The sequence below is a fragment of the Centrocercus urophasianus genome, unplaced genomic scaffold (assembly GCF_019232065.1).
Source record: "Centrocercus urophasianus isolate 14NV4802_14NV808 unplaced genomic scaffold, USGS_Curo_1.0 seq_17, whole genome shotgun sequence".
NCBI classification, from domain to species: Eukaryota; Metazoa; Chordata; class Aves; order Galliformes; family Phasianidae; genus Centrocercus; species Centrocercus urophasianus.
Window position 1 is genome coordinate 2,371,845 of NW_024884722.1, and position 27,991 is coordinate 2,399,835.

At 43.5% G+C, this 27,991-nt stretch overlaps 2 protein-coding genes across 3 annotated transcripts in view; one reads left to right on the forward strand and one right to left on the reverse strand.

Annotated features, from left to right (window-relative positions):
- INSYN2A (inhibitory synaptic factor 2A) lies at positions 1 to 27,980 on the forward strand. Its single transcript, XM_042817853.1, is given in 5 exon segments — positions 1 to 1,100; positions 14,032 to 14,078; positions 14,081 to 14,187; positions 19,951 to 20,022; positions 27,948 to 27,980. Coding segments are annotated over 5 exon segments (1,359 nt in total).
- DOCK1 (dedicator of cytokinesis 1) overlaps positions 1 to 27,991 on the reverse strand; it is a 272,410-nt gene that overhangs the window by 152,575 nt on the left and 91,844 nt on the right. The window lies entirely within an intron of this gene.

Genomic DNA, 27,991 nt, shown 5'->3' on the forward strand with positions numbered 1-27,991 from the left:
ATGGTGAGTAAGGAGCCCAGCAAATGCTTACTCACCACCTCGGAAAGCGAAGTTGAGCCCGCAGCTTCGCTCGCTTTGGAGATGAAATATGCACTGGATCCCAACCGGCAGATAAAGAAACGCAACAAAGCCCTGCAGGTGAGATTTAAGGATATCTGCGAGGCCCAGAACGAGCAGCGGGACAAGCAGCTCTCCACCACCCAGGATACAGACAAAAGAGAAGCCAAGCCCGTTTCCTACAAAACGGCGTATCGCAAATACATGACGGTGCCGGCCCGGAGGTCCATCCCCAACGTCACCAAGAGCACAGGAGTTCAGACATCCCCCGATCTCAAGAAGTGTTACCAGACCTTTCCTCTGGACCGGAAAAAAGGGAATATCATTAAAAGCGCCTCAGCCGTTGACACCTTTAAGAGTGAGAACAACGGCTTCCTGATAGACATTAAGGAGAAGGACAGCAGGAGCTCAGAGGACGGCAGTCAGTGGGGCAAGAAGGCCGGCAGCCTGCAGACGGCCGAGTTCATCTCCCACGTGGGCGAGCGGGCAAGCACGGGGCCCGGCGCAGCCTGGACCTGGCAGGGCGCTGAGCTGCACGGCTGCAGCCTCCTCAACGCGGCCGAGCCCAGCAAGGGCAAGCCGGGAGCCGAGGAGCCGGGCCAGCCCCTCCACGGGAGGGTGTTTAAGACAGAAGTGGCCACCGTCTACCTGCCGGCAGGCGGCCCGGACGCCTCGCAGCCCGAGCCCGACTGGTCGCTGTGCCCGGCGGGCGAGGAGGACAAAAAGAGGACCGTGCATGTGAATGGCGTGCAGGGCCAGGCGGGAGATGCGGCCGCCTGCCCGCCGCAGGCGCAGTGCCGGGCCAGCGAATGTAGCGAGCGGGGCCTGCAGGTGAACGCGGCGCCCATGGAGGCTGCGCAGCCCTGCCAGGCTGCCGTCGCCCTGAGCGAGGAATGCCAACAAATCGTGCCTCACACGGAAGTTGTGGACTTGAAAGCGCAGCTTCAGATGATGGAAAATTTGATCAGCTCGAGTCAGGAAACCATCAAAGTGTTGTTGGGTGTCATACAGGAGCTAGAGAAAGGAGAAGCTCACAGAGAAGGGTGAGTGCAAACTGGTTTAAATGCTTTCTCCTGTATGCGCTGTGGTGGGTTTTGCCCATGTCGGTTCCCATCAGCAGTCCCGTGCCCCTCTGCAGAGCACCGAGTTCCGCCTCCTATCACTCAGCTGTACGTGCTGGGAGTCCTGCAGAGCCTGCCGGCTGCACGAGCAGATTTGCTATCTGCACATCGCAGCAGAACGTCCTCGGGTAGTCATGTAGGGAAAGCTTACACTGTATCTCTGCTGCTCAAAATACATGGGGATGTAATGAGCTGAGGCTCATTGGCACCGAGCTCCTGCACAGCTTTCTTATGAGCTCGGAAGCAGCCCCTCCTAAGTCAGGATTTAAGGCAGCAACCTGACATGGCATGAGGAGCAGGAGGGAGAATCCTCACTATGTAAGAACTTAACAGACAGGGAAAGTATTATAACTCCGGATACCATTCACAGCATATGAATCCTGTTTGCTTTGCTTTCACTTTCTGAAACGTTTAAGAAAATGGAATAAGAACTTGGAGTATCAAGTCTTTGTAGCATTCCTACTTTCCTATACATGATAAACTCTTAAGGACAAAAGAAAAGGTTCTGTTTACCCCTAACTTATGCAACTGCCATCGACTCTGAATGCATCACAAGCACTGGTTCCTGTAACACAATGCAGTCTTTACTGAGAGCTCAGCCTGTCTCTTGCATTCTCTAAAACATTTTTCAGACTTAGCTGCTAATACTTACTTAGCAAATGCATTCACTATGTGCATGCACTATAAAGTTATGGTTTCTGAAATCTGGACTTTAAAATCAGAAACCAGTGGATCTTGCTACTTAAGGCAGTATGTCCTCAAATTTCAGTCAAAAACATACATCTTAGATTTGTAATTTAATTTTTCCTCTAGCAGTGTGGAAAGTATCTGGTTAGCCCTAAGTATTGAGAAAAATAATCTTAGCATTTTTAGCTTGTTCTAGAGCTAGTCATAGTGCCTTGAAAATATTGTGTCAGTTCCCAGATCTTTGGGCTGGGAACCTCCTTGCTCCAGCTGAAAGCAACATATGGATTTTCATTTTTTCATAGTTATTCTGAAAACCTATTCCTCTGGCTTTACTAACTTACAAAACTAAACGGGAATCAGAAAGAGATGATGGTAATCCTTGAGGTCTGTTCCAACCCAAGCCATTCTGTGATTCTATAACATGATGCTTGTCAAATCATAAGACACAGAAAAATATTTCTCGGTCGTAACTCATAATCTGATCATTTTGAACCCCGCGAGTATGAAACACACACACCTACCACAAAGGGACCTGCTATAAATAAGTGTTCCCTCCATACACCTACATGTCATTTTTTTGTTTTCCCGACGATACCAGAAAGCACATCCCACAAAGTACTTATTTTTAATTTTACAGCTGACCCATTTCATGTACCCAGCATCTGAATGGCATCCATGCCCTCAGCACAAGAGAGGTCTTACTCAAACTAAAATGGTTGCTGATATCTTCAAATCGTCCCTGTGAAGCTGCTAACCAGACAAAGCTGTAGCCTATATTGGCTCTAAAACAGTGGGACTACCTGTGAATCCCAGCTCTTCACAAGACTGTACTGCCTCTTATATACAGATATCAGTGTAAGAGTCTACAAGGCTGTACTATATTTGATCAAAAAGCCTATTTAGTAGCACTCTTTTATTTTTTCCCCATAGGATACGTGGCAGTGGTGAAATGGTCCTTCCCCACCACCCAAAGATACAACACGTTTTGAATTCATTTCTGGTGTGTGAAAGAGGCAATTAAGATGTTTTACTGATTCTTTGATGTTAACTGCAAAATCATAACCAGTGGCAGTTACACCAGCACTGGAGGTTAATTATAAAAACGGGAGGCAAAATATCTACAAATCACAGTGAGCCTTCAGATGAAGGTTTGTTTTCAATACAAGGGCATTGAAATGCCTCCAAACTTAGAATGAGCAGCAAAGCAATTCCAGCTCCCCCTGCACTTGCTCTGGGCTTGTCCCAGATGTGCCTCCTCATGGCCAGACACGAAGTGTGTGAGGGTGGTGATGGAGGAAAGGAGAGATGCATACTTGTACATTTTCTCCTGCTTAAGGAATCCCTGTATTCTGGATCCATTTAACTTCCTAGCACCTGTGAGATATACAAGGAGATGCAGAAAGGAGTTCAGCACTGTGCCTGGGATGCTTCTGTTCTCCACTGAGTGTACTCCAGAGCTGAAAGAACTGTCTGTTCTCACGCAAAGCACCGGTGCATTATTAACTGAAAGAAAGTATCTACCCTTATTCCCCTCAAATTAGGCAGCCATTTCAATAAAAGGTACTCTGCCTTTTTTGCCAGTAATTCTTGCCCATTACCACATTGATTTCTACAACATTTTGCCACCAAGACCAACTGCTGCATATACAAAACCATCACATATCTTCTCAATTTCAGGGTGTTGCCATTTCTTCCTTTAGCAGCCCCTGACTCCTGTTAAGTCAGTTTATAACAAGAAAATGAAAGAATTATTACAGCTTCATCTCTGCTTCCCTGGCAGATATATACAAGTCTGCCAGGAACTAGAACAAAAAACAGTGCTCTGTGTTTATGGCAGTCTATTGGATTTCTTACGTATATTAAATACCTTCCAATACACACAAATAAATAATGCACTGCAGGCCAAAAAGAAAAAAGAATAATAAAAAAAAAGGAGAACAATATAGAGTATACAGCTAACTCTCTCAATCAGATTTTTCTCCCTTCAAGAAAATCAGTGTTCTTTAAGTGCTTGTTGTGCCATGGGACTGGTGCTCAGTAGATTCATTTTCACTAATATGCTGTAGGTCTTGAACTGCTATTACTGCAATTCATCACTAAATGAGTCTATGCCAGCAAAAGTGTATCAGCATCTCTGAAGATAGCAGTATCATCCTTTGGGTGAACATCATCCATGTGTACTTTTCAAAATGTCAGTAGTACATTATCTGCAATTAGCAGCAACATACAGCACTCAACTCTGATGAAAAGCAGTTGAAAAAAACAGGAGGAAGAAAAGAACATCTTCCCTTCACTCCTGACAAGAGGCAGAGGGCTCCTGCTGCCCAAACCTGATGCACTAAGCACGCATCACATCCCTTCTTCTCTGACTGAGGATCACGCTCCAATTTATTGGTCACAGAATGAAAAGTTGGGGCCGTCAGGCAACACAGCTCTTTCCATCAGCTGCAGCATAATTTTGATGCATTAAATCTATCTGAACAGCATGGCACGGATCTGGAGACGGGTTAGAAATCATCATGGCTAGCTTGTGACAGCCACACACACCCCAATCAAAGATGATTATTAAAAGTGTACGTTCCTTGCATGCATCATTATTTAATAACATTTTGGCAGAGCAGCGATTCAGTCTTTCTGTGTGGAGGTCTCAACAACAACAACAACAAAAATACATCATAGCCAAGGGCATTAAACAACCTTTGATTTAAGTCATGCATGAACAGAAGTAGCAGAGCTACAGCTTCCGTTCAGGCTTCCAGCTCCAGGTGGGGGAAAAGAACTGACTATTACGTGATGCACTGTGCAGCTCAAAGACCCAAAACAAATTATTGGCTCTGAATTATGCTTGCTTTATCTTCTAGTAAACTGTTAGCAATCTCTAACAGCTGTAGACATGCCTGTATTCAGACACAGTGCATTCAATTAAGCAAGCCAAAATTCTGATCTGTTTACCTGTATGGAGCCACACTAAGTCAGGAGGAGTGAAAACAAAACACAAGGCACTGACTTCAAAACTTGGCTGACGATGGTACTGCATATGAAATATGTAACAAGAGAAGCACTCAGAAGATGAACAGATAACTGAAAATATCTTGCAGCTGGAGAACACCGATGACCTGCTCCTTAAATCCTTACTGTGAGAAGGAACAGTAATCAAGGCCCTTCTTATTATGCAATAAATCAGTAATTTTAATAAACAAAGCACTCAATTTGCCATACAAAAATGAGCCAGAGTGTTTTGACTGCACCAGGCCAAATGCTACATATTAGACAAGAGTTAAATGAACCTGTTTCAGCAATCATTTGTATTCATTTGTTAGTGGTTCAGGAATTCAGAGAGCTCTCAGCAACATGAAAGCAGCAATTCCAGACAACACCAGCAGTTCAGAGAGCTCGTTCAAAGAGGCTTTGAAAGAATACGATCTCATGGACAGATTTTAAATGCCGTTGCATGCATCCTTCCAATGAATACAGGATATCTGGGTGCCCTATTGTCATTTCTAAGCAGCGAAGTGAAGCAAAACCGGGTGTGTTTGCATGGATATTAAAGCAAGGAGGAGAGGAGGGCTTCATCCAGCGCAGAAAAACAGCAGCCTTACCCCAATACTTCTAACAAATACTGCAAGCAATCACCCTCAGGATCACTAGAGCTGAACATAAACTTAACCTGACTCAAGAACGATGAAAAATGAAAGTCAAAGCAATTATTGCCCAGTTTGCTTTTCTCCCTTTTCAGAAGCTACTCCAAGCACAGTCTGGCTATTCAGCTCAGGCGAAGGGGAGAGAGCAAATGAAGGCAGTAACAACCTCTGCTGTCTAACTCAATCCACCTACGCACACGCCAATACTCTTACAGGCAAGTTCTTTATTTCACCTAAGGAGAACGGTAAGCTCAGAAAGCTTACAAATATCCAACCTCTGAAAAGCACAGCCTTTGGAAGTAATGCACTGGTTGCAGAAATGATACAACATGGTTTTGTTTTGGACTGTTTTGTTGTTTTTTTTTAACCTCTCTGGTTTCATTTTGCTTTTTCAATTACAAACGTGGCACGGGTAAAGTTTAAGAAAATTGTTTCTAAGAGAAAGCTTGGAAATGGAGGAAAGCAATCTGTTGATAAGCTTCAAAGAAGGCAACAGCTGCACTGCAAACAAAGATAGGGAAACCAGAAAGAATACAGCCAGCTTTATCCGTGATGCAGTAATTACATCACATTGTGCACCATGTTAATGCAGCCAAGTTTCAGGACGCAATAGCAGCAGCCCTTTGGAACGTAGGACTGTGATGACACGACTTCACCTATAGATCTTCACATATATCTCTTCTGTTTGTCCACTGGAGCTGTCAGAGCTGTTCTGCCTGTTACTCTACCTGAGAGCACCTCCTAAATTTCCTCCTGATCTCTCAGCATCACTGCATTTGTCGTATTTCAGAGCTGCACTGTTTATAGAGCTTTCCTGAGCTAGAAGGACCACAACGCCTTGGAGGTTGTAGCAATTTGCCTTTCAGTGGCAGAGACACAAAAGCTCTTCAGACGCATTTTCCAGAGCTAAGGAAAAATAACTTCTAACAAATCGGTGCTTTGCAGATCTTGCAATTCAAAACAGTAGTTTTCAATATTTTAGCATATATATTAGAAACATATATAAGTGATTTATATAGAGAGAGATATAAATCATTTCTTCCTGCTGTTTCCACAAAGTCTTAAAGAGAAGCGCTCTGCTACTGCCATGCCAACTCACGGTACAGGGAGGAGCGCTCTGTGCTTCCAAGTCCCAACACCTTTTCTTACAGGCACTCATGTCACTACTTCCCCCTTTTGAAGTGTGCTAATTCTATTCATGAAAAGCTACACTTTTGCCATTGCCCGAACTGTGAGCCATATTCAAAGTGCATACCATGAAAACTTAAGGCTTTCCCAATGTTAGTTTGCTAAAGGAGTTCTAAGACTAACTCTTTGCATGCATTACAGGTTCCTTCCCCTCAGCTCTGTGCTCATTTCCTCGTTGCAGCTCATCACTCAGACACTCACTTAGCCTTCCTTGAAATCCAGATAAGCACTGGAACCCTACAGAAGTCCATTTTCCTACCCTCACAGTGGTGCTGCAGCTGCAGAGCAGCAGTGCAGCCTTCCTCAGTGCAAACCAGGCAGAGCACTGTGCTGCATGCTGACACAGCTCCCAGCTCCACTGCTCACGGGACAGATTTCCTTATAGGTCTGAGCTGCATATTGCCTAGAGGAGACTGTTTCAGTGCCTGCTGCCAGCTGGCACAACCATCCTTAAGCCCTCACACTTAAAATTCTGCATAACTCCAAATGGAAACAAATAGAAGGCTGACCATCACAATCATTCAAGGAGTAACTTCACATTATGCTTCCTGAATTAGAACACTGAAAATAATCTGAAGCTGTATCTGCAAGGGCACATAATGTGTATTTCACAAAACAGTACGACTGTATTTCACAGATCTTCCAAACTTGATGGGACTCTTATTTTGTGTGTGATTTTTTTGGTAAGAGGTGGACGACTTCATTCTATTGCTCATAGTCAGAGCTTCAGATCACATTGTCAAGGTGGATAAAAAGCAAGGGCAAAATAGTTCACAGACATTCCAGAATCCCTGGACACTATGGATGCTTATGGAGTGCTGCATTAAGTAGCCCGACCATAATAGCCACCTTATGGCAACTAAACATCCTTCATTGGAAACACAGCAACAGAAGATTTTCATCAAGCAAACAGCGATAAACAGAAATGAAAAATGAACTGTTAGGAACATTCAGTATGTAGGATACCCATAAAACTAAAATAAAAACACACAACAACAAACCCAAAGACATGCCTTTATAACAGAGTTATTCAGACTTAGCACCTATACTCTGTTCTCTCCAGAAATGACAGTGGGAAAATTCAAGTTTCAGAACACATGCATCGTTTTGCTAAAAGTACCAGCTGTTAGCTGCACGTTCTGCTGCTCTTCCCAACTGTGCCTGTGCATTTCAAGTGTTCTCTGTGGCTGTGTGATGTCTGTCTGACCGCTGCTTACCCCGTTTTTGGAACAAGACAAAGTCTCACCACCTCACCTCCCCGTGTCAGCGGGGCTCTGCAGCTCTGAACTTACAAAGAGGTTCAAGGCTTTCCATCAAATGGCTGCAGTGAGTGCCACCAAGCAAACTTCTATGGGTCATGCATGGAATTAGCAAAGCCTTACAATGAATGATTTTTAAAAAGTGCAAAGCAGACTATAATGTTCTTGCTAAATGTATCCATATGAATTACTGCAGATCGTAAGGGAAGCTTTTCCAACTGTCACCGAGCTGTCCAAATTGCGTACCTGCAAGGAGAGTTTTTCAGCTAAATTAGTCTCTAAAAGAGGATGTTATTTAGGTACTGAATTACCAGTTTTCACTTCACACAATTAGAATAATCCTTTAATAACAGCATTTTCAATGTCGGTAGTATCAGAATCTAAGGAGAGAGCAGTGAGCCACAGATCTATCCAGTCATGTAAGAATGAGACAAAATGAGCTTTATCGTGTCAAATTTGTCACTGCTGTCGGTTCTCCGAGAGATTAATCCCCAGATTTCTAATTGACACCTACTTGTGAGCCCTCATGCTTTACCCAGAGCTACGGTTATCTTTCATCCTCATTGGAGAAAAATGGGTTCTGACTACAGACAGTTCCAGCAGGAAGGCTCTCCCAAAGAGAAGTGCTTTATTTTTAAACTGTCAAGCCTCCTGGCCACCCAAGTTCCAGAATTAAGAAATAAAAATGCAGCTCAGTCTTAGGAGAGCTCTGTGCATGCCCCAGCTGCCACATCTGTGTCACTGCTAGCCTTCCCTTCAATCGCATCATCCAGGTATGGCTCTCAGCTCACCCCCTAAAAAATTATGGCATGACACTGTTTTGTATCTTCCTGAGGTTTAGTTCTGGACTTTGCAAATACAGAGACGTGTAGAAGATAGTTGAGTAAATAAATAAATTCAAAATTCAATTCAAAAGATGCAGAACAGTCCAACGTGGGCACCTCTTCACTGTCTGCAGCCGGTCTAGGTTATTCTTCCCGGTCACTGAACTATTTTTCCCTTGTTAGATGCAAACAATAGAAAATGAGCACTTTCATGGAATATTTAACTGGGGACAAATCAGAGATTTTCGGCAGAAGTTCACTGTGGTGGTTTGGTTTTGCCTCCCACTGAGCAGTAGGACAGGGCTTGCCCGCATCATGGGGCAAGTAAAGGAAAGCTGCTCTCCTACAGGACACTGAAACCCCTCTGACCCCCCTAACTCTCTTTCTTCATAAAACGGGTGCAACAATATCATATGGAATTTTCCCACCATGTTACTCATTGCACAAATAAGCTAGAAGAGAACAGAGCACTGTATTGGGTACAGCACTTTTTTCCCCCCTCTTGGTTATCCCTAAGAAGATGAAATAGAAGCTGAGCGTGGTGTAATAATTCATCAGAAAGACCGAACTGCAGAGATAAGCAGAGGTATTTGACATTAGCAAGGCAATTTACACTCCACAATAGTTCAACCTGGCACGACTTCGGTCATTTCTTTGGTAAATGAGATTTGTTTACTTTGCCATCGTCTGCATGAGCTCAGAGAAAATTTCTAGGGATGGGATCTTGCTGAGCATCTGTGCACAGAGCTCAAGCAAGTGCAGAACTGCTTCTCTATTGATTCTGCTGTACTGCAGTGGAATCTGAAACTACTGTTATTCAGGGAAATGAAAAAAACAGAAAGTACTGCGAACCTGCATGGACTTACCAAGTTAAAACAGAGGGAGTTCTGTGCTTCCAAGGTCCTTCCTTCTGTTTTTCCCAAGCTGTAAGATCCCCTCTCTTTCTCACGAGTAATAGCAACACTGGCCAGCCACTGTACACTGTCTTTTTTGTGTTATACTGCTGTGCAATATGTAGAATTCTAAACAAGCCTTCAGTTTGCATCCAGTATGGCTGGTAGCAGTACTGTAAGCCAGCTTTAGCTTATACATGTAATGCACACAAAGTATTTGAGCTTGCACTGAAATCTCAGCCGCTTTGCAGTAATAAAAGAATACCAGGGATTCATTTCCCCTATGCGTGGAAACACTGCATGTTAGTATCCTTCCTAATTTAAAACTCTGAGACAAGCAAAATCTTGGTGCTGTGTTTTAATGCCGTTTTTCACCCATAAACATAAGATTAGCTGCTACCTATGGGATTCCCTTTGCTCCGAGTGGAGCCTACTGACATGAAGCCTGTGCTGGGATGGTCTGCGCACAAGGGCTGATGATGGGCCGCAGTGCAGGAGGGGCAGAAACCTGTGGGAAGCATTCGGCCCAGGCAGCAGAGCTCAGCCCCAGCAAACAAACTCCCTGAACTGTTATTAACGCAGAGCTGACATTTCAATTATCCCTCTCATTTTTTGATGGCATGACAGAGGCACAGAGATATTCAAGAGATAGGCTAGGCCTCAAACGCTTCTGGCTCCTTCAAGATTTTCTGATTTCATTTGAAATAGCTTTAATTCTTTTCATTCTCAGGTGTTGGGCTTCTTTTATATTTTAATCGTAAGGCAACCTTGTTAAGATACATTCATTAAAAAAGAAAAAAACACAACAGCTCTCCACTTCCTGACTAACCTGAGTATAATATAAAAATGTATTTACGAGGTGAAAGCACTTGAATTGCTGTCTTGGGAGTTATGCCATACGCCCACAGTGCAAATACCTCAAAAAGAAAATTAGTCATCTGCTTCCAACTGTCAGGATCCAGTAAAAAACAACAAACTACTGTCTTGGAAACAGCCTAAAAATCTCACTATTGAGCTCCGGTGCATTTCAAAGTAATTTCAGAGACCAAATGAATAATTTGAGCCCTGTAATACCAAGACCTACACATATAAAGAAAAAAAAAAGTGGAAAATGATTCTGATATTTAACTACCACAGGATTCCCACTTTCATCCTCCACCATCAGTTAAAAACAGCTTTCAAAAATGAGTTACTGAAATTGGGCATGGTTTGTTGTTTTGTTTTGTTTTTTTTTTGCTTTGTTTTTCTTGTTATTGCTTTTTTCACATTAGAACATTTGTACCCAGAATAATAATAGGAATGCTGGCCTTCCCCAGCATTCCTATGGCAGCCAGAGGTGGCAGGCCGCAATCTGGTCTCCCTTCCTGCACTGGAAGGCTGCAATGAAGTCCCCTGCAGCCTTCTCTTCGCCAGGCTGAACACTCCCAGCTCCCTTTCTTCATAGCAGATTTGCTCCAGCCTTTTGAGCATCTTCATGGCTCTCCTCCGGACCCATTCAAAAAGCTGCATGTCCTGCTTGTGTTGAGTCCCTGAACCTGGGGTCTCACAGAGGCAAAGCAAAGGGGGACAATCCCCTCCCTGCCCTGCAGTCACCCTTGTGTCATCCTATGCTGGGGGCACAGCATGGTCACAGCTCTTTGGGGGACTCTGCACAGCTACAGGGAAAAGCTGGCCTTTACTCATACTTGTACCCTACCTACATCCAAGCTATTGCAAACAAAATTAAACTCAACACGAATCAACCCAACCTGACCCAGGGCACACGAAAGCATCTCTTTTTTTCTAGCTGCTCTAAATATTCCAAGAGCTTCCACACTGCTGGTGAGGCTAACCTCTACTTGGTCACACCTGGCTGCACCTCAAGCACTGCGTTAGGTTTTGGGACCCACACTACAAGAAAGACATTGAGGCACTGGAGTGTGTCCAAAGAAGGGTGATGGAGCTGTGAAGGGTCCGGAGCACAAAGCTTATGAGGAGTGGCTGAAGGAACTGTAATTGTTCAGTCTGGAGAAAGGGAGGCTCAGCAGAGACCTTATTGCTCTCCACAGCTGTTGCAGCAAGGTGAGGGGTTGGTCTCTTCAGGTAACAGCAACAGGACCAGAGGCAATGGCCTTCAGTTGCCCTGGGCAGGGTTCAGCTCAGATATTAGGGAAAATCTCTTCTCCTAAAGAGCGGTGATGCTGTGGCACAGACTGGACAGGGACTGGTGGGGCCACTGTCCATAGAGGTGCTCATAGCTGTGGGGATGTGGGCAGTGGGCACGGTGGAGTTGGGGATCTGAGAGATCATTTCCAATGATTGTCTGATTCTGTGACCTGCACGTGAGCAGAAGGGACCCATGTTTGGTGGGAGACACAGCTAGGACTGATTCCCAGGGCTTTTACTCAAGAAATGAATAAAACACAGTTAAAAAAAAAAAAAAAAAAAATCCCCAGAGATTAATAAATAAAAGCTTCAGGTGAAAACATGGGAAGAAGAAAAAAAGAAACCTGGCACATCTCTAAAATTAAAAAACTCAATTAACCGAGAGGTAGCCTGACAAAGTTTAAGCGTCAAGTTGATTGCCAAGAACCTGCTGTATTTTTGTTTATTTATTATGGTTGCACCAATATCTTTCATAAATGAAAACGCTTAATTGGTGATTTTCAATGTTATGGAAACACAGCAACAGTAAGGCTAAGTCAGTTTTTCTCCCAAACTACCAGGCGGATGTCACAGAACACCCTTCTATGAGCTCAGCTGATCCGAGGTGCTTTATCTGCATATCTGTATGTATCGCTGCTCTGGGTGCAGCTTCCTAAGGGAATCTGAAACAGGATTCCAGCAGAAACATGACTTAGCTGGCAGAAGTGTGTTTAGATGAGAAAGCTTTCCAACCCAACATAATGCCAAGTCTTTTCTAGTTTAGATTAAGACTCTACGGCTAAGCAGGATATATTTTCATCTGCAAAACACATCAATTAGTTTGCGTAGCTATATCATGGTTATTCAAGCCGTGAGGATAACTACAGTACTCAGAACACAGTGAAGTCATCTATTCTGCCAAAAGCAAATTATGCTGATATTAAGTACAGATAATTTTCTCCTGAAGCACAGTTATTAGCCATATTAGTGCTTTAATACAATAGGAAACACCGCTTTTGAGAAGTTCACCACTAGACTGTTTATTTTAAAACCATTATTCTGCACACAGAGGTAACAGCACTGTGCTCAGCTCTACGCTGCATGTTGTCCCAGCAGGACCAGGCACTGCATGGAAACACAATGCCCATTCATACAAAGGAGAACGGTGGTCCACGCTTCCCCAGCTATCCAGTGCTGCCCACAGCTGTCACTCAGAACAACTTCAAAGGCCCACTGCCTTCTTATGACAATTTGCTGCGCTATATTTTAATAAAAGCCTCAAGAACAACAACAAAAAATAATCCTTGAAGTCTGTTTATCCTCCTTGTTGGCAGCAGTACATAAAAGCACGATGAGCATCAGTATCATCTAACGAGCATACCCATCAGAGCATAAATGCACTCTGAAGCACAGCCACTTCTATAAAACCGTGCCATTAAGTAACTCAATTAATATGAAGCATTCCCTGCATCCCTGCGGATAATGGAAGACATCCAGACATAACAGAGCTGCCCTCACAAATTGTTCTATGAGATTTTCCGTTTGTTTTTAATAGTTGCTCGGGACACGTGAGGTAGTGCTCTCTCACTAGCTACCTACCACACAACGGAAGGAACCCAGCACATACAGTTCTAAGCTTCCCTCCCTCACCTCAGTGTAGTCTATAATTCATACCAGCAAAGACTTAACTCACATGCAAAGATAGTTTTGATGTGTTACGGTTGGTATTTTCAAAAGGTGCCTCAAGCGGCTGCCCAAATTCTGCCTTTCACAGGGATTTAGGAGTGTAATTCCCTTCAGCTCCTCTGAAAACTGCAGCCTGTTATTAGTTTCTGCCAGTCTGTGTCAGCAAAATGGCTGTTCTTCATTATAATATTTTAATACTTGGAAGTGTTAATTGAGGTTAAGTCCTGCTTCTGCCAAGAATGCTGAAAGAAATGCAATAGAAGGAAAGCCTCCTGCATGTAATACGCAATGGAGATAACAACCACATGTGAAAAGCTAAGTATGGAGATCAGATACCCTTTGCAAGGTTACTCAGCTAATTAGACACAGCCACAGCAGCGAACCAACCTACATCCATGCCTCCCCAAGTACCTGGACCATACAGCATCATGCAATGCACAAGGCTAACCAGGCCCACCCGCACGCACCCATACGAAAACAAAATACAAGGTGTAAGGTGCCAAAGAATGAAGCTTTGGGAATAACAACGTTTTTTGGTGTATATGAAAAAGGAAAAATTGGCTGTTCAACATCTACAAAGCATGAGCATGTCTCAGCATCAGCAGGTGAGCTCCAATCACACAAATTGTGGAATGGCTTGGGTTGGAAGGGACCTTAAGGACCATCGAGTTCCCCACGAGGCCAAGTCCAGAGTTTGCCCACACCAGGTACACAGCCTTCATCCCCAGCCAATAGGGCTCATTTACACAATGGAATCTTTGGGATAAACATGTCCCTCTGATTATTTTTTAAAATGGGTTTTCAAATGAATTTAATGATCAATCACCCTGTGCCTACCACTGTTCTGTTTCTCTTGCTATTTTTTTTTTTCCTATAAGAAAGGATGAAAAAAGGGAGATTAAAGCAAGTTATGAAACGTTCTACTTCTTACTCTTAAACCAATGCAGCAGTCCCAAAATCACAGCATTAAAACTGCAGAATGAGCTGCAAGGCTGAATGACTCTTTAAGCAAAGCACATCGCCAACGGGAGCTCCTGGCTCCCAGGCATCTCAGTGAGTGCAGAGTGAAGGGCTCAGCTTTGAGTCTCAACCAGACCAAAGCCAACTTTCAGTTCTCTCAAAAGAAAACAAATGTTCTGTAGCAATCTTTATTTTCTGGGAAAACCTCACATTTTACTTGAATAAATACTGAAAAATAGCTGTGAGTTTACCAGTGAAGAAAAAGTTGACTGGTCTGTAGGCTGACCTCTTCCAAATTGGATTCATCTTATTAAATTATTTTTAAGTGGAGGCAAGAAAGGATTTTATTCAAAACGCTCCATCTCACACAGCACAACCAGAACATCGCTCTCTTCACCCCGATACCCAGATGTGCTCACACACTGCTCCACCACTTAGCAATGAGGATAACCACCTTTACCAGCTCTATTCTTCACTGCCTGCACGTAAAATCCAACCTCGCGGTGTGAGATCTACATGCAAAACTACTATTCTCATAGTAAAATCTCTGTTGGCACAAGGTAGATTAATTCTTTGCATGTGTTTACGTAGATAATTGCATAAAAACAAGGAGAAGTCCATAGCCCTAGGGTAAAAACAACAATTATTTCATAAGCAGTTCAGTTTATATATGTAATTGAATTCATACTGGAGAGACACTTGTACAACACAGAACTGGCTGCAGAACTATCACACTGCCTTACAGAAACCAAGTGCTGTGAGGCCAGGCAGGGAGGGCTTCCTAGGAAGAAATCCAAGGCAGGGAGACTTCAGAGAAGGCAACATCACTTCATCTGTTGTGCGAAAGAAAAATCACCTCTGAAAAAGCTGAATATATTCCATTAGGGAAATATTACTTTAAGAAAAGTTTATCATAAATTACATCAGAGTAGGAAAAAATCATCGCATATCAGTGTAGTTGGTGAATGGCAATGAAGCTAAAAGCAAGCAGAGCCAAACATGCCAGCTGAGAATTTGGGCTTTCAAAATGATCATCCAAAAACCAAATCCTGCTTAATACTTATATTCAAGCATCATTTCTATCAGGTTGAGCCTGTCAAATGCCATCAATTAAGAAATGTCTTAAAATACTTGAAGATCTGGGATTACTGTGCATTTGAAGATGAGCAGGTTTGAGAACCATGGAGACGTGGCACTAAGGGACACGCTCAGAGGGCATGGTGGGGATGGCTGGGGCTGGACATGGGGATCTTAAGAAGTCTTTTCCAAACTTCTGCTAAATAAGCAACCAGCCTATGAATGTTCAATGAGTTCATGGCAACTAGAATGTTACAGGCATAGTGCTGTCAGTACCTGGTCAGTAAGGTACTTACTGATCTTACTTACTTATCTCTAAATTGGAGAGATAGGAAGGGTGGACTATTTGATGGTTAAGGAATTGGTTGGAAGGTCACAGCCACAGGGTTGTGGTCAACTGGTGTATGTCCATATGGAGGCTGGTGATGAGCAGTGTCCCCCATGGGTTGGTCTTGGACCAGTACTTTTTAACATCTTTATCAATGATGGGATCAAGTGCATCCTCAGCAAGTTTGCTGATGACACCAAGCTGAGTGATGCAGTTGACACAGCAGAAGGAGGGGATGCCATCCTGAAGGACCTTGATAAACTTGAACGGTGGGCCCTTGTGAACCCAGTAAGGTTTAACAAAGCAAAGTGCAAGGCTTTGCACTTGGGTCAGGGTAATCCCAGATATGTATACAGACTGGGAGAAGAACAACTCCTTGAGAACAGTCCTGCTGAGAAAGACTTCAGGGTCTCAGTAGGTGAAAAACTGAACAACATGAGCCAGCAGGGTGTGCCTGCAATCCAGAAGGCCAGTGGTATCCTGGGCTGCATCAGAACAGGGCTGGCCAACAGGGACAGCAAGAATATTGTCCCCTTCTACTGTGCCCTCATGGGGCTCCATCTGGAGTACTGCAACCAAGTGTGAGGCCCCCCAACACAGAAAAGATGTGGAGCTTCTGGAGGGACTCCAGAGGAGGGCCACAAAGATGATCCAAGGGCTGGAGCACCTCTCCTACAAAGACAGACTGAAGAAGCTGGGTTTGTTCAGTCTGGAAAAGAGAAGGCTGAGGGAAGACCTCATTATGACCTTCCAGTATTTAAAGGGAGATATAAACAGGAGGGAAAACAACTTGTTACACAAGTAGACAGTGATAGCACAAGAGGAAATGAGAAGGAGAGAAGATTTACATCAGGTATCAGGGGGAAGTTTTTCCATTGAGAGAGTGGTGAGGTGCTGCAACAGGCTGTCCAGAGAGATTGTGGATGCCCCATCCCTGGAGGTGCTCAAGGCCAGGGTGGATGGAGCCCTGTGCAATCTGATCTAGCACTTGATCTAGTGGCTGACAACCCTTTCAACTCAGCCATTCTACGACTATGAAACCGGCTCAGCAACGAAGGCAGTGATCAGAGCACACACACCCTTATTACGGAGCAAACGAAGGATAACGATTCAGAGACACATTGCATGGTTTTTAACATGGCAATCAATTTGAGACTGAACCCTTGTTGCTGAAGCATTTCTAAGCTCTGTGCCAAAGCTGGACTTTGAGAAACTTCTTAAGCTACTGGTTCTACTTGTTACCCAGCCCAGCAGCACAGTGCAGGAATAGCAGAGCGGTGCAGAGCAGGAGGTCGTTAGGCTCTGAAGCAGCTAATTACCTGTATATTAAAGGGTACTTTGCAGGCTTACAAAGAGGAATTAAAATGTCCCAACTGACATCTAATGAAAAAAACTGGCACCCTACGCAGCATGTTTATGTCTTTATCTATAAAGAGGCATTCAGACAACAGTGCTGTGTTCCTCTGAAGGCAATTATTAACTACCATTTATGTCCTCGGTAAATAAAGGCTTTCAGCAGCTTATCTGTAAACTTGAGGTGTTGTGTCCTTGCTAAGAGTTTTTAGTATTTGATCAATAGCTTGAAAAAATAATTGTACAAGTCCAAGTTTAATGCTGCAGTGACAACCTGAATGTCTGCCTCCAAATAATCAAAGCGGAACTGCAAAACAGAAATGACTTCACCCCTGAGAGCACAAAAAAAGTACAAGCAAATGCAAAGCAGTGCTGCTTTATCCCCCATAAGGAATGGTACCTCACAGAGAGTTCTACTTGCAGTTCTTTTGCCAGCTTGCCTTTGTAGCTGTGTTAAAATTTAGCAGTGCAGTTAATTTCAGTGCATTCCTCCAGATAAAAATTATTTCCAAGGGCACGTTATTACTTGGTATCAGGTTTTAAATCCAGCACGTTCCCAGCGCTCGTAAAATAGGTGTGGAAACAAAAACAAAACCACCAACAATTAGAACAGCAAGAACTCTACCTTGCATTTTTCTTTCATGGGGAAAAAAAAAGAAGTCTATCTTACAGAAGCAGCAGATTCGCCCTATTAACTGCTGCCTGCAGTACTGCTGTGCTGAGCAGCTCCATCCCCACGGCAGAGCGCTCTGCTGTGACAATGCCCCACACCATTTACACATCCCAGTGCTCCCAATGGCCGGAGCAGTGTCCTCCTGGGCAGACTAGCCTGATCTAAGCCAATGCCACATCCACCCTCTGCCTTCAAGGTCACACTGATACGTTTCTTCTCGCTTAAAAACATCTTTTATATAAAATATGCAAGTAACCTAATGAACTTTAAAAACAATGTTCAAACCTTAACATAATAAGAGTTGGTTGTTTTCCTAGGAAGGACAGCAAAGCCACACAAAGGCAGCGTGCTCACCGAGATAAATCATCAGGAGTTAGTTACCAAAAAATAGCCAACAACTGCATTTCCACATTAGGGATGAGCACATGCCTTGTCACTTGATTTCCATTAATATTTTATACTCTAGAGGTCTGGTATTTTGTCACATGAAAATTAAATCAACTCTTTTACAAATGCTGGAGTTTTCGTTATTGCTGCTGTGTGAGGGAAGCACAGACGAGGTCCTGCTGTCCCCTCTGTGCTGCAAAGCCAATGTGGAACTGACTGATGTCAGCTGATGGGATGATGTGGCCCCCAGAGGGTGGTGAGGCACTGGCACAGGTTGCCCAAGGAGGCTGTGGATGCCCCATCCCTGCAGGCATTCAAGGCCAGGCTGGATGTGGCTCTGGGCAGCCTGGGCTGCTGGTTGGTGACCTGCACACAGCACGGGGTTGGAACTGGATGAGCATTGTGCTCCTTTTCAACCCAGGCCATTCTGTGACTCTGTAATTCTGTGATTCTAGGACTTAATTTTCATTTTCAAATCATCCTCACACAAGGACATTTGCATGGTTATGCAGGCTATTTTCTTCTTTGTAATTTCATACATTTATTTTAATGAAATTCCTGCCCATGTACAGAAAATCATTTCTGTGCCACAGGTTTCTTTTTCCTTCCAAACTGACCACACCAGAGAGAACGCGCCTGTAAGTTAAGAGCACTAGCAAGCTTCAGACTGAGCTGTGACAACAGATAGACACAGGCCAGGTGAGAAAAGCAAACAGTATTCAAATGGTATTTTCTTCTCACAGAACCACCACAACATGTCTTTAGACCCAAAGGACAAAACAACTAAGTACATTTTTACACTATTACGCTCCTTAGAATCAAAGAACCATAGAACAGCCTGGGTTGAAAAGGACATCAATGCTCATCTAGTTCCAACCCCCTGCTATGTGCAGGGTCACCAACCAGCACATCAGGCTGCCCAGAGCCACATCCAGCCTGGGTATCAGCCATCTCTTTCAGAACCCTAGGATGGATATCACCCGGCCCCATGGACTTATATACATTCCATTTCAAGACAACTCAGACTTGTTCCACTGTTACTGTGGGACAGAAATCACTCCCTACAGCCTCACCTAGAGACTGAAGGTCCTGGCAGACATGGGAAGCCGGACCACTTGTGAAGACCGAGGCACAGCACTCACTCTATGCCTGAGGAAGCCAGCTCCCCATTACCTTTCAGCAGAGGGGAAACACTCTCCTTGGTCTGTCTCCTCCTTCCTGTGTACCTACAGAACCCCCTCTTGTTATCTTTCACATCCCCTCACAAGTTCAGCTCCATCTGCACCGTGGCTAGGATCACCAGTAAGGAGGTGAAGCCGTATGTATTTGGGAAGAGAAGAAAGCCACACAGCAGCGTCACGTCTGCAGAACCAGCTGTGTCCATTTGCAGTGAGGGTTCAGCACGCGGCACACAGAGGCTTTAGATAAAGAGAGCACTCAACTAGATTTCCTTTTGTATTCCATCAATATACAAAAATATAACAAATGAATCTTTTTCCAGCAATCAATCGCTTGCTGTCCAAAATAATCATCATCCCCAGCAAAGATGAATATTATCATCCCATTAAGTATTACAGATAAAAAAAATAATCATCATCAATTCCTGAAGTTCTCATTTCTACAAAAAGCACTCATTGAGGGCAAAAATCTGTTAAATGACATTTGAATGACCTGGTGTTCTTATCTTTGCAGGCTTTCATATCGGACCGGTCAAGACACGGCCAACTGCGACACGTGCAGGAACAGCGCGTGTATCATCTACAGGTGGGTCACAATCCTCCCATCCCACTTCGTACTGAGTGAGAGGTAATGATTTATTCATTAGTGCAATATCAAATGTCAGCCTTGATTCAGTTGTTGGGATTCTATTCGGTTTTTTGTCGTTGTTTTGTTTCCATGTAGACAATACAGAAAAAAAAAACAGCTCAGCAAACAGAAAATAAATTCACCCTCAGTTATTTAAATTCAACAGATAACTGTCTAAAATGTTCAGATCAGGGCTGCAGATTACTGTGGTCAGTAGCACTGCTGCAGATCTTGGGTGTGAAGTACTGCAAGTCACAAGCCTCACTTTCACATAGCTACAAATCCTTACAATTTTCTATTCAACAACTCAACATAAATTGACTTTTATAGCAGTAAGCACTGGACTGGGGAAGCAATTCCAAGAGATTTTATAGCAAACATAACCACATACACATTCAATCCAGGCAGTTTAGATGATGTTACTACCCAGGCTTTTACATACTTCCACATTTATAGTGCAGGAATTTTATCCCATTGGCCAATACCCCAACATGAACAGCAGCTGTAAGTTCTTTACATCAGACATCCTCAGTCTTCATGCAACACACACAGCCCTGTTGCATGCATACAGACTCATTCTGAAGGTGTATGATCCGTTACATGAACACAGGTCTGTTTGTTACTGTCAAACCAATAAGCAATTACAAACAGCTCAAAGCTGAAAGGCTTTATGAAGATTGTTTATACCTGCTAGAATTTCCTGTCTGTAGCTGCTAGAATTTCTTCTGCAGAAGGAAATGCTTGGAGTTCACTCACTAGAAACAGACCAGGTGCCAAAGGTAAAAGGACACGTTTCATTTAGCTCTAAAGCAGAGGTTCCCCTCCTCAAGTTTATCAGCCAAGAAGCTTCTTTTGCCATGTGTTTATGTAAGGAAGGAATAGCAGATAATCAGTGGGCATGACATGAAGCCACCAGGAGTCTGATGATGTGTTTCATACTGACAGCTTAATTGCCCTCCTCCGTTACAGAGAGGCTTAAAGAAAAGCAACTGCATATTTACATGTGTTGCAGGTAAGACGAAAACAAACGTAACTCAGATTATCATTTCAGCAGGGATTTCTTCTCTTTGTTACACAAAGGGATAAAACGTTCTGAAAATGTATTTCTTTCTGAAATACATCAGGAAAGTATTTAAGAAAATTAGGCAGTACAGTACGAAAGAAAATCCATAAAGATGGCTATTAACTACAGATACCAACTAAAATGAATGTACTATTGCTGACCAGGTCTGAAAAACCTGCATGTTTCTCCACTAGATCTCTGATTTAGGTAGATCTGCACCTATTTGTGCATTAGCTCCTAGCTTCCTAGCAGTGAAAGTAAAAGGGATGGAGAACTTCAACTCCACCTTTTCTCCTTGCTGACTAACTTGCAAAGAGATAGATGCTGTTCAGTGCAGGGGAAGGAACCAATTGATTTATTTATCCTTTACAGCAGTACTTAGGAGCATGTCAATACTAAAGGCCAGCCCTGCCTCTCTGCTTGCTCATCCCCAGCAATTTCCTTCTCAAGACAGACTGGGAAATTGCAGCAGAGCACGCTGCCATCAGAGATGCTCTTTTTGTCTCGTTAACTAAAACCCAAATCCAATCTGAATTATTATTTGAAGGTCTCGATTTCGAGTCAGCACAATTTAAATTAAGCAACTTCCCAGTTTTTACCTCTTACATTCACTGCAAACAATGGAAGTGTTTCCTTGCATACACATAACAGCATTTCTCACCAGAACAGCCACTTGGACTGCAGCTATCCATGCTGGGCATTTGCCTACAGCAGTGTTTCCAGGGGAAGTTTTAGCAAAACTCAGCTCAGCTCTTTGTCAGAGTAGGAGAATACATGCTGCAGGCAAAAAGTCTAAATGCAGAAGACGGTGTGAAACAGGGGAACTATGAGAAGCCTGAATTACTCTGACAAGATAAGTAGTCAGAAGGGACAGAAGAGAAATCCTCTGATAAAACTACCGCTAAGACAGATTGCCTTGTACTATCCTCTTCTCCTCCACGAGTCACACTGCAGTGCTGGAACCTCCGAGAGAAATGAAGGCTTTCACACAGTCACAGAACCAGAGGGGTTGGAAGGGAGCTCTGAAGACCTCCCTCAGTCCAACCCCTGCTAATGCAGCTTCCCCACAGCAGGTCACACAGCTAGGCATCCAGGTGGGTATGGAATACCTCCACAGAAGGAGACCCCAGCACCTCTCTGGGCAGCCTGTTCCAGTGCTTGCTTTGTACTGTTGCCCTTTGTCCAGTTGCTGGGGCCCACCAACAGGAGCCTGGCTCCATCTACTAGCCTCCCACTCATTAGGTATTAATAAGCAGTCATTATATTAGTTATTCAAAAATCATGATTTCGAACAGTAAAAACAAGCAAACGTTGTTCAGTGTTAATCCATGTGAAACATCTGCCTACTCCATTAGGATCAACGTCTCCTAACCAGAGATCACAGATCAGTTTCAAAATCGTCCATCATTTACAAACGAAAGAGAAAATTCAATAAAAAGACAAAAAAATCTGCACGTGTCTTTCACAAACTAATACAGATTCAGCACTAATATTTCTAAAAACAGACGAGTCTTGTTAGGGTATGCTGTCAGCACAAAACCAACTGAAATACGAGCACAGCCTGAGCAACAAGCTGTTTCTCAGCATTTAATTTTGTCTTCGACACTGCATGGCAAGCTCCAGCTATTCAGCTGAAAACATTATGAGAGCACTCTCAATACACCATTACAGGTTAAAATCATGGCTCCGTACATCAAGGAGGCAGCACAGCAACCCATGGAAGCCATTCTCGTGAAGGTGTTAGATACACTGATAATTAGGAAAATATAAGAAGATGGCACGCAAAGTAAGACAAATATAAACTCCTAAGATACTATCACTAGAGTAAAATCAGGTACCCACATGACCAGAACAGTAATTTTCACCATCTTTTTTATTTCCTACCCACATTAACAAACCTGTGTTCTTTCTCACAGACTTCTTATCCCTAGACTGTACGATTCTTAGTTGAAAGATGGATCTTAATGGCTTGCCAGCACTGACAATGTTTTGGATCCTGGGCATTTGTAATATTCAGGTTAAAATAGGAAGTTTTAAAGAGATTGTTTGAAAGTGTATTAAGCTAATTTTCAAGTTATTAGTGCTTATCTGGATCCTGTTCTTCCAAGATGCAGCATGCACTAATTCCATGTCATCCTATTAATGCAGCTAGGAGACACAATGATACTCCTTAATTCCTGTTTCACCTAGCAATGCAAAGAGTTAAGCTGCTCTACAAATGCTTGTAGGATCTGGGCTTTAACACTGCAAACTAGGTAGTAACAAGGTAAACAGAGGCAATGCCAACTATAATGAGGAAGGTTTAGGTTGAATAGAGAGAAAAATGTCCGCCCCTTGAAGGGGAAAGCAGAGGGCCAACTGCTCAGAGCCTGGGCAAGCTCCATCCTTGGTGCTTTCAAGAGGTGACTGGATAAAGGCCCCAAGCAACACAGCCCTGAATCTGGGCTATTCTGATTCTGCAGTCTTACAAGTAAGCAACACATCAGATTGTTAGTATCTAGTATCTCAAAATGATGCATATTAATAACGTGTGACTACGTTAAAAAAGAAAGCCCATCCAAATTCCTGAGCTTGTTGCTAGATATCCTCCCACGTCCCGTATGTTTAAAACCAAGTAGTTATGACTCCTCAAACTGTTTTCAATCCCATATACTGCAACAGAATTAGAAAAAGCTCACTCTACTGCCAGCGTGCAAAAAATAAACACGCTCATTAACATATATTCTCAAATCATTAAAAAAAAAAAATAAATCACAAAGCCAAAAACAGAAAATCCAGCACACCAATCCCTAGTGCACAGTGCTAAGATTCAGAAAATGGGATTAAGCGTAAAGAAAAGTCTGAGGGAGCTGGCTGTGTCGTGGGCATGCCTTGAGCAAACCTGCCTGCCTGGCCGCAGCTGGGAAGGGCTCTGCATTGCTTCCTTTATCCTGCGGCGGGCCCCAGGTAGGGACACAGCCCTGACACCTCTGGAAAGCACTGCATTTAATCCACGTGCACCATACGTGGCTGAGCAGCTGTTGAGGATACGTGGTGTTCTAACCCTGCACTGAAAAGCTCTCTGAGTTTATCCTGGAGAACTCAGCATTACAGGATTGAGTAATTCTTTACAAGGAGAGTGGTTAGGCCCTGGAACGGGCTGCCCAGGGAGGTTGTGGATGCCCCGTCCTTGGATGTGTTCAAGGCCAGGTTGGACGGGGTCCTGGGCAACCTGATCTGAATGTGTGTGTTTGGTGGCCCTGCTAGGCAGGGGGGTTGGAACTACATGATCCTTGAGGTCCCTTCCAACCCGGGTGATTCTGTGATTCTGTGAGTCCCCACTGCTTTCAGAACGCACAGCTTCCGTTTCACAAACCGAAAGCAGAGGCTGGGGGACACTGAGCCCAAAGCAAAAACAAACACAGAAACCCCACAGAGGTTCCTGCTGACTACAATTCTGAAATTAACATCACGGAATGAAAATAATTTTCAAGGCAACGCCGCCTCACTCGCTGCAAACCAAACTTGCACAGCAAGGGAATGATGCTTCCTATGGACAGAGCAGACCCTGACTCACGTTTCTGCTGGGCTTCGCTGCATGCACACGCTGTGCAGTAAATAACAACAGGGCCCAGGAAACGGGAAAGAAAAGAAATAAAAAAGCATGCGATCACACATTGGGTTCTGCCTGCAAGTATCAGTCATGAGCAGAACAGGACTGGAGAAGCAGACGTGGGGTCCTGTGCTCAGGGGTTCCGTCAGGCACACACTGACAGCATCCACAGCTGCAACTGCAGCAATGCTTTTGATCAGTCCTGGATCAGAACCGGCTCACTGTGACAGAACCTCAGAGATTTTAATGACAAAGTTCTCGCCTGTGTTTAATGACACAATTCTCAGAGGTCTGCCGTTTGATTTCCTTTGGCCAAATTTTCACAGGACTGACACATATATGCATACACTGATTCACGTGCAAATGCCACGATCCTGTTACAAACCCTGTGAATATATAGTGGCTCTCAGGAAAAAAAAAGAAAAAAAAACACACAGAAAAACAGAATTTTTGTTATCACAGACAAAACAAAGCTGTCTATAGGCGCTCAGAAAAACCAAAAGAGCCCATCTGTGCAATGTGCTGCACAAAGGGAAAACCTCAGATAGGCACTGAGAATGGAGACAAACTGGACAACGCTGCTAAGTGAATGCATAGCATGCCACAGGTGCATATTTGTGACACCAGAACCATTTCTCATATTCAGATTCATCTCTTGTTGTTGTAGGGTTTACTCATAATCGCCAATCTAACTACTGAAAAATACACTCTGTCATCTCAATATGGAGAAGCACTTCCAAAGCCAACAACCTCCATAACGAATAAAGACAGAAGAACATACATATGGCCCTCACTAATTCAGTTGATGGAGTTAGCATGAGGACACTTGAAGAGATGAAAACAGTTTGAAAGTGGAAAGAGCCACGTGGCACAGAAAGCATCTCAGGGAAAGGTCATTTCGAGAGGAAACCTACAGTTACTTGGGATATAAAAATACCACTAAGCAGAATGAAGCTGTCAGAGCTGTGACAGGTGACACAAACTAGTTCATGAAAGCAAGAACAGGAAAGATAGGGGAACAGTCTGTAGGGAATATCCAGCCCTACGTAACAACACCACAGAGGTCACACAAATACGTAATGCTTGCTGAGTTTAATAGCATTCCATATGTTTGATAGAATGTTAAAACCAAATGTGAAATCAGCAACAGCTGAGTTAGGGAGAGATGAAAAACCACAGAGTAAGGAGGCTTTGGTCTTATTTCTGCAGCACCAACAGTATGCTCACATCCCAAGCTCACAAGCAGACGAATCGTTTGCCTCAAAGGAATGGTTGCATTAGAACACCTACAAAGCTAAATAAATTGATCCTGATAGACAACAATTCTTACGCAGCTGCAAAAGCTGGGATAATACAGTTTTCTTTCATCCTCTTTCTGCTTCTCAGAAGAAAGATTTTATTTTGATGTAAATTGATGAGAAAAAAAAAAAACCAGCCTTCAATGAGCTGCAAATAGAGAGCGATGCAGCAGAGAATTTGTCTGGACCAGAACTAAGAGTTCTCCCCTTGAAGTCTGCCTCCAATAGAAATCGATTCTGAAAAAGTTACTCTGCTCCAAAAGTTGTGGGGCTTTTGTTTGCTGCGCTCTTGGCTTCCTTAGAGTGATGTATTTCTCACCCTGATTTTGAGCAGCTCTTCAGACACTTTCCCAGCTGAATGCAAGAATAACATTTTGAACTGACCTCTACCAGTGCCAGAATCTACTTCATCTGAGCTTCTTTCACTGCATTACCTAGAGCATTGATGTGGTGGGCTGTTTACAATGGATTGATGAATCTTCCCACAAAATTCATGTCACAGTTATCTAACCAAGAGCTTTTTGCAAGCTAAACTGGAAAAACGAACGTGTTCTTAAGTTGAAGGCTGCACTGTTCCTTCATTAGCAAGGATGAACAGCAGATTCAGTGGTCTTAGAACTGCCCTTGTAGTAGCAGGATATCCAACACTGTGACTTACTGCAAATTCAGTACTTGCAGATGCTGCTCTAATGCGCGTATGTTCAAAACAAATGTTCATTTTAAAATAACAAGCAACGTGCAGGGAAGAAAGAAACTGAAGTCTCTGTTGCTAACATGCCATCAATTTCACTGTTTCCTAAATTTACCCTTCAACACCCAGCTGCCAGTGTAATGTCCAAGGCAGGATAAAGAGTCACCGTAGGGCTCAGCCAGAGGCTGACATACAAATGCAATTGAAACTGTGGCATTTCATGGTATAGGAAAGAAAGTAGCCTAGATTTGGCTATCAGACAGAAGTCAGGTTTTACTGAAGTTCATGTTGTGCCTCGTTTAATTAGCTAAACTTGAATCTCTAGCTCTCTCTATTGAAATAAGAGTTATAATTTCATCTTTATGACATTCCTTAATTGCTAGTAGGATTTCGTAGTCGAGAGCGCTTAGAATTCAGAAGGAGTAGCCTGGATCTTAAGTACATTTTGAATCCAAGCTTAGGATGAAATGAGTGTTTCCCTTATTTCTATGTTTAATAGCAAATAAAAAAAGCGAGTACACACTAGCTATTACTGAAATGGGTTCTTCCAATCAGCTAAATAAATAGATAGCCATCCATAGATGTTTCTGCCCCAGCACTCACTCACAGCAGGGGCTCAGTAGGTTTTTTGTCACCATCCTTCCTACAGGGCTATCAGCATAAGGAGAAGGCTTGCAGTGTATGGGAGAATTAAGTTCTTAATGTCCCAATTTAACATAGAGAAGTACATAACTATGATAGACTCATAGTTAGGAGTCAATTTGGTGAAATTAACTCGTGGTAAAGCTTGAAAGAAACAAGCCACGGTCAACAAAATGCCAGGACGGCCTTTTTGTCAATGGCTTTTATCAAAAGAAGGTTCTCCTCACCTATGGAGGAGGAGCAGCACGAGCAGGAGGCACACAGCCAGGAGAGCAGAGCCCAGGAGCAGCAACAGAGCCCTCCTGCACAGGGAGGATGAGAACAAGGAGCACCACCTTCCCTCACCACACAGCCAGCATCCTCACTGCCCTCCTCCACAGGAAGAAGGCATCAGGATCCTATTTACCAGCATCTCCCCACGCCTCGTCTTTCTCCCTCCAGTCTCACGTTTAAGAATTGCTGCAGCAATTGAAGTGTTTATTTTGTATTTGATTTTAATAAATTAAGCCTTTCCATAGCGTTGTCAGATGTTGCTTTAATTGAAATAGCACTGCCATCATTACGCAGTAGCTGATTGCCTTTTCTTCTCATTTTTAGTGTGGAATTGGATTTCAAGCAGCAAGAAGATAAACTACAGCCAG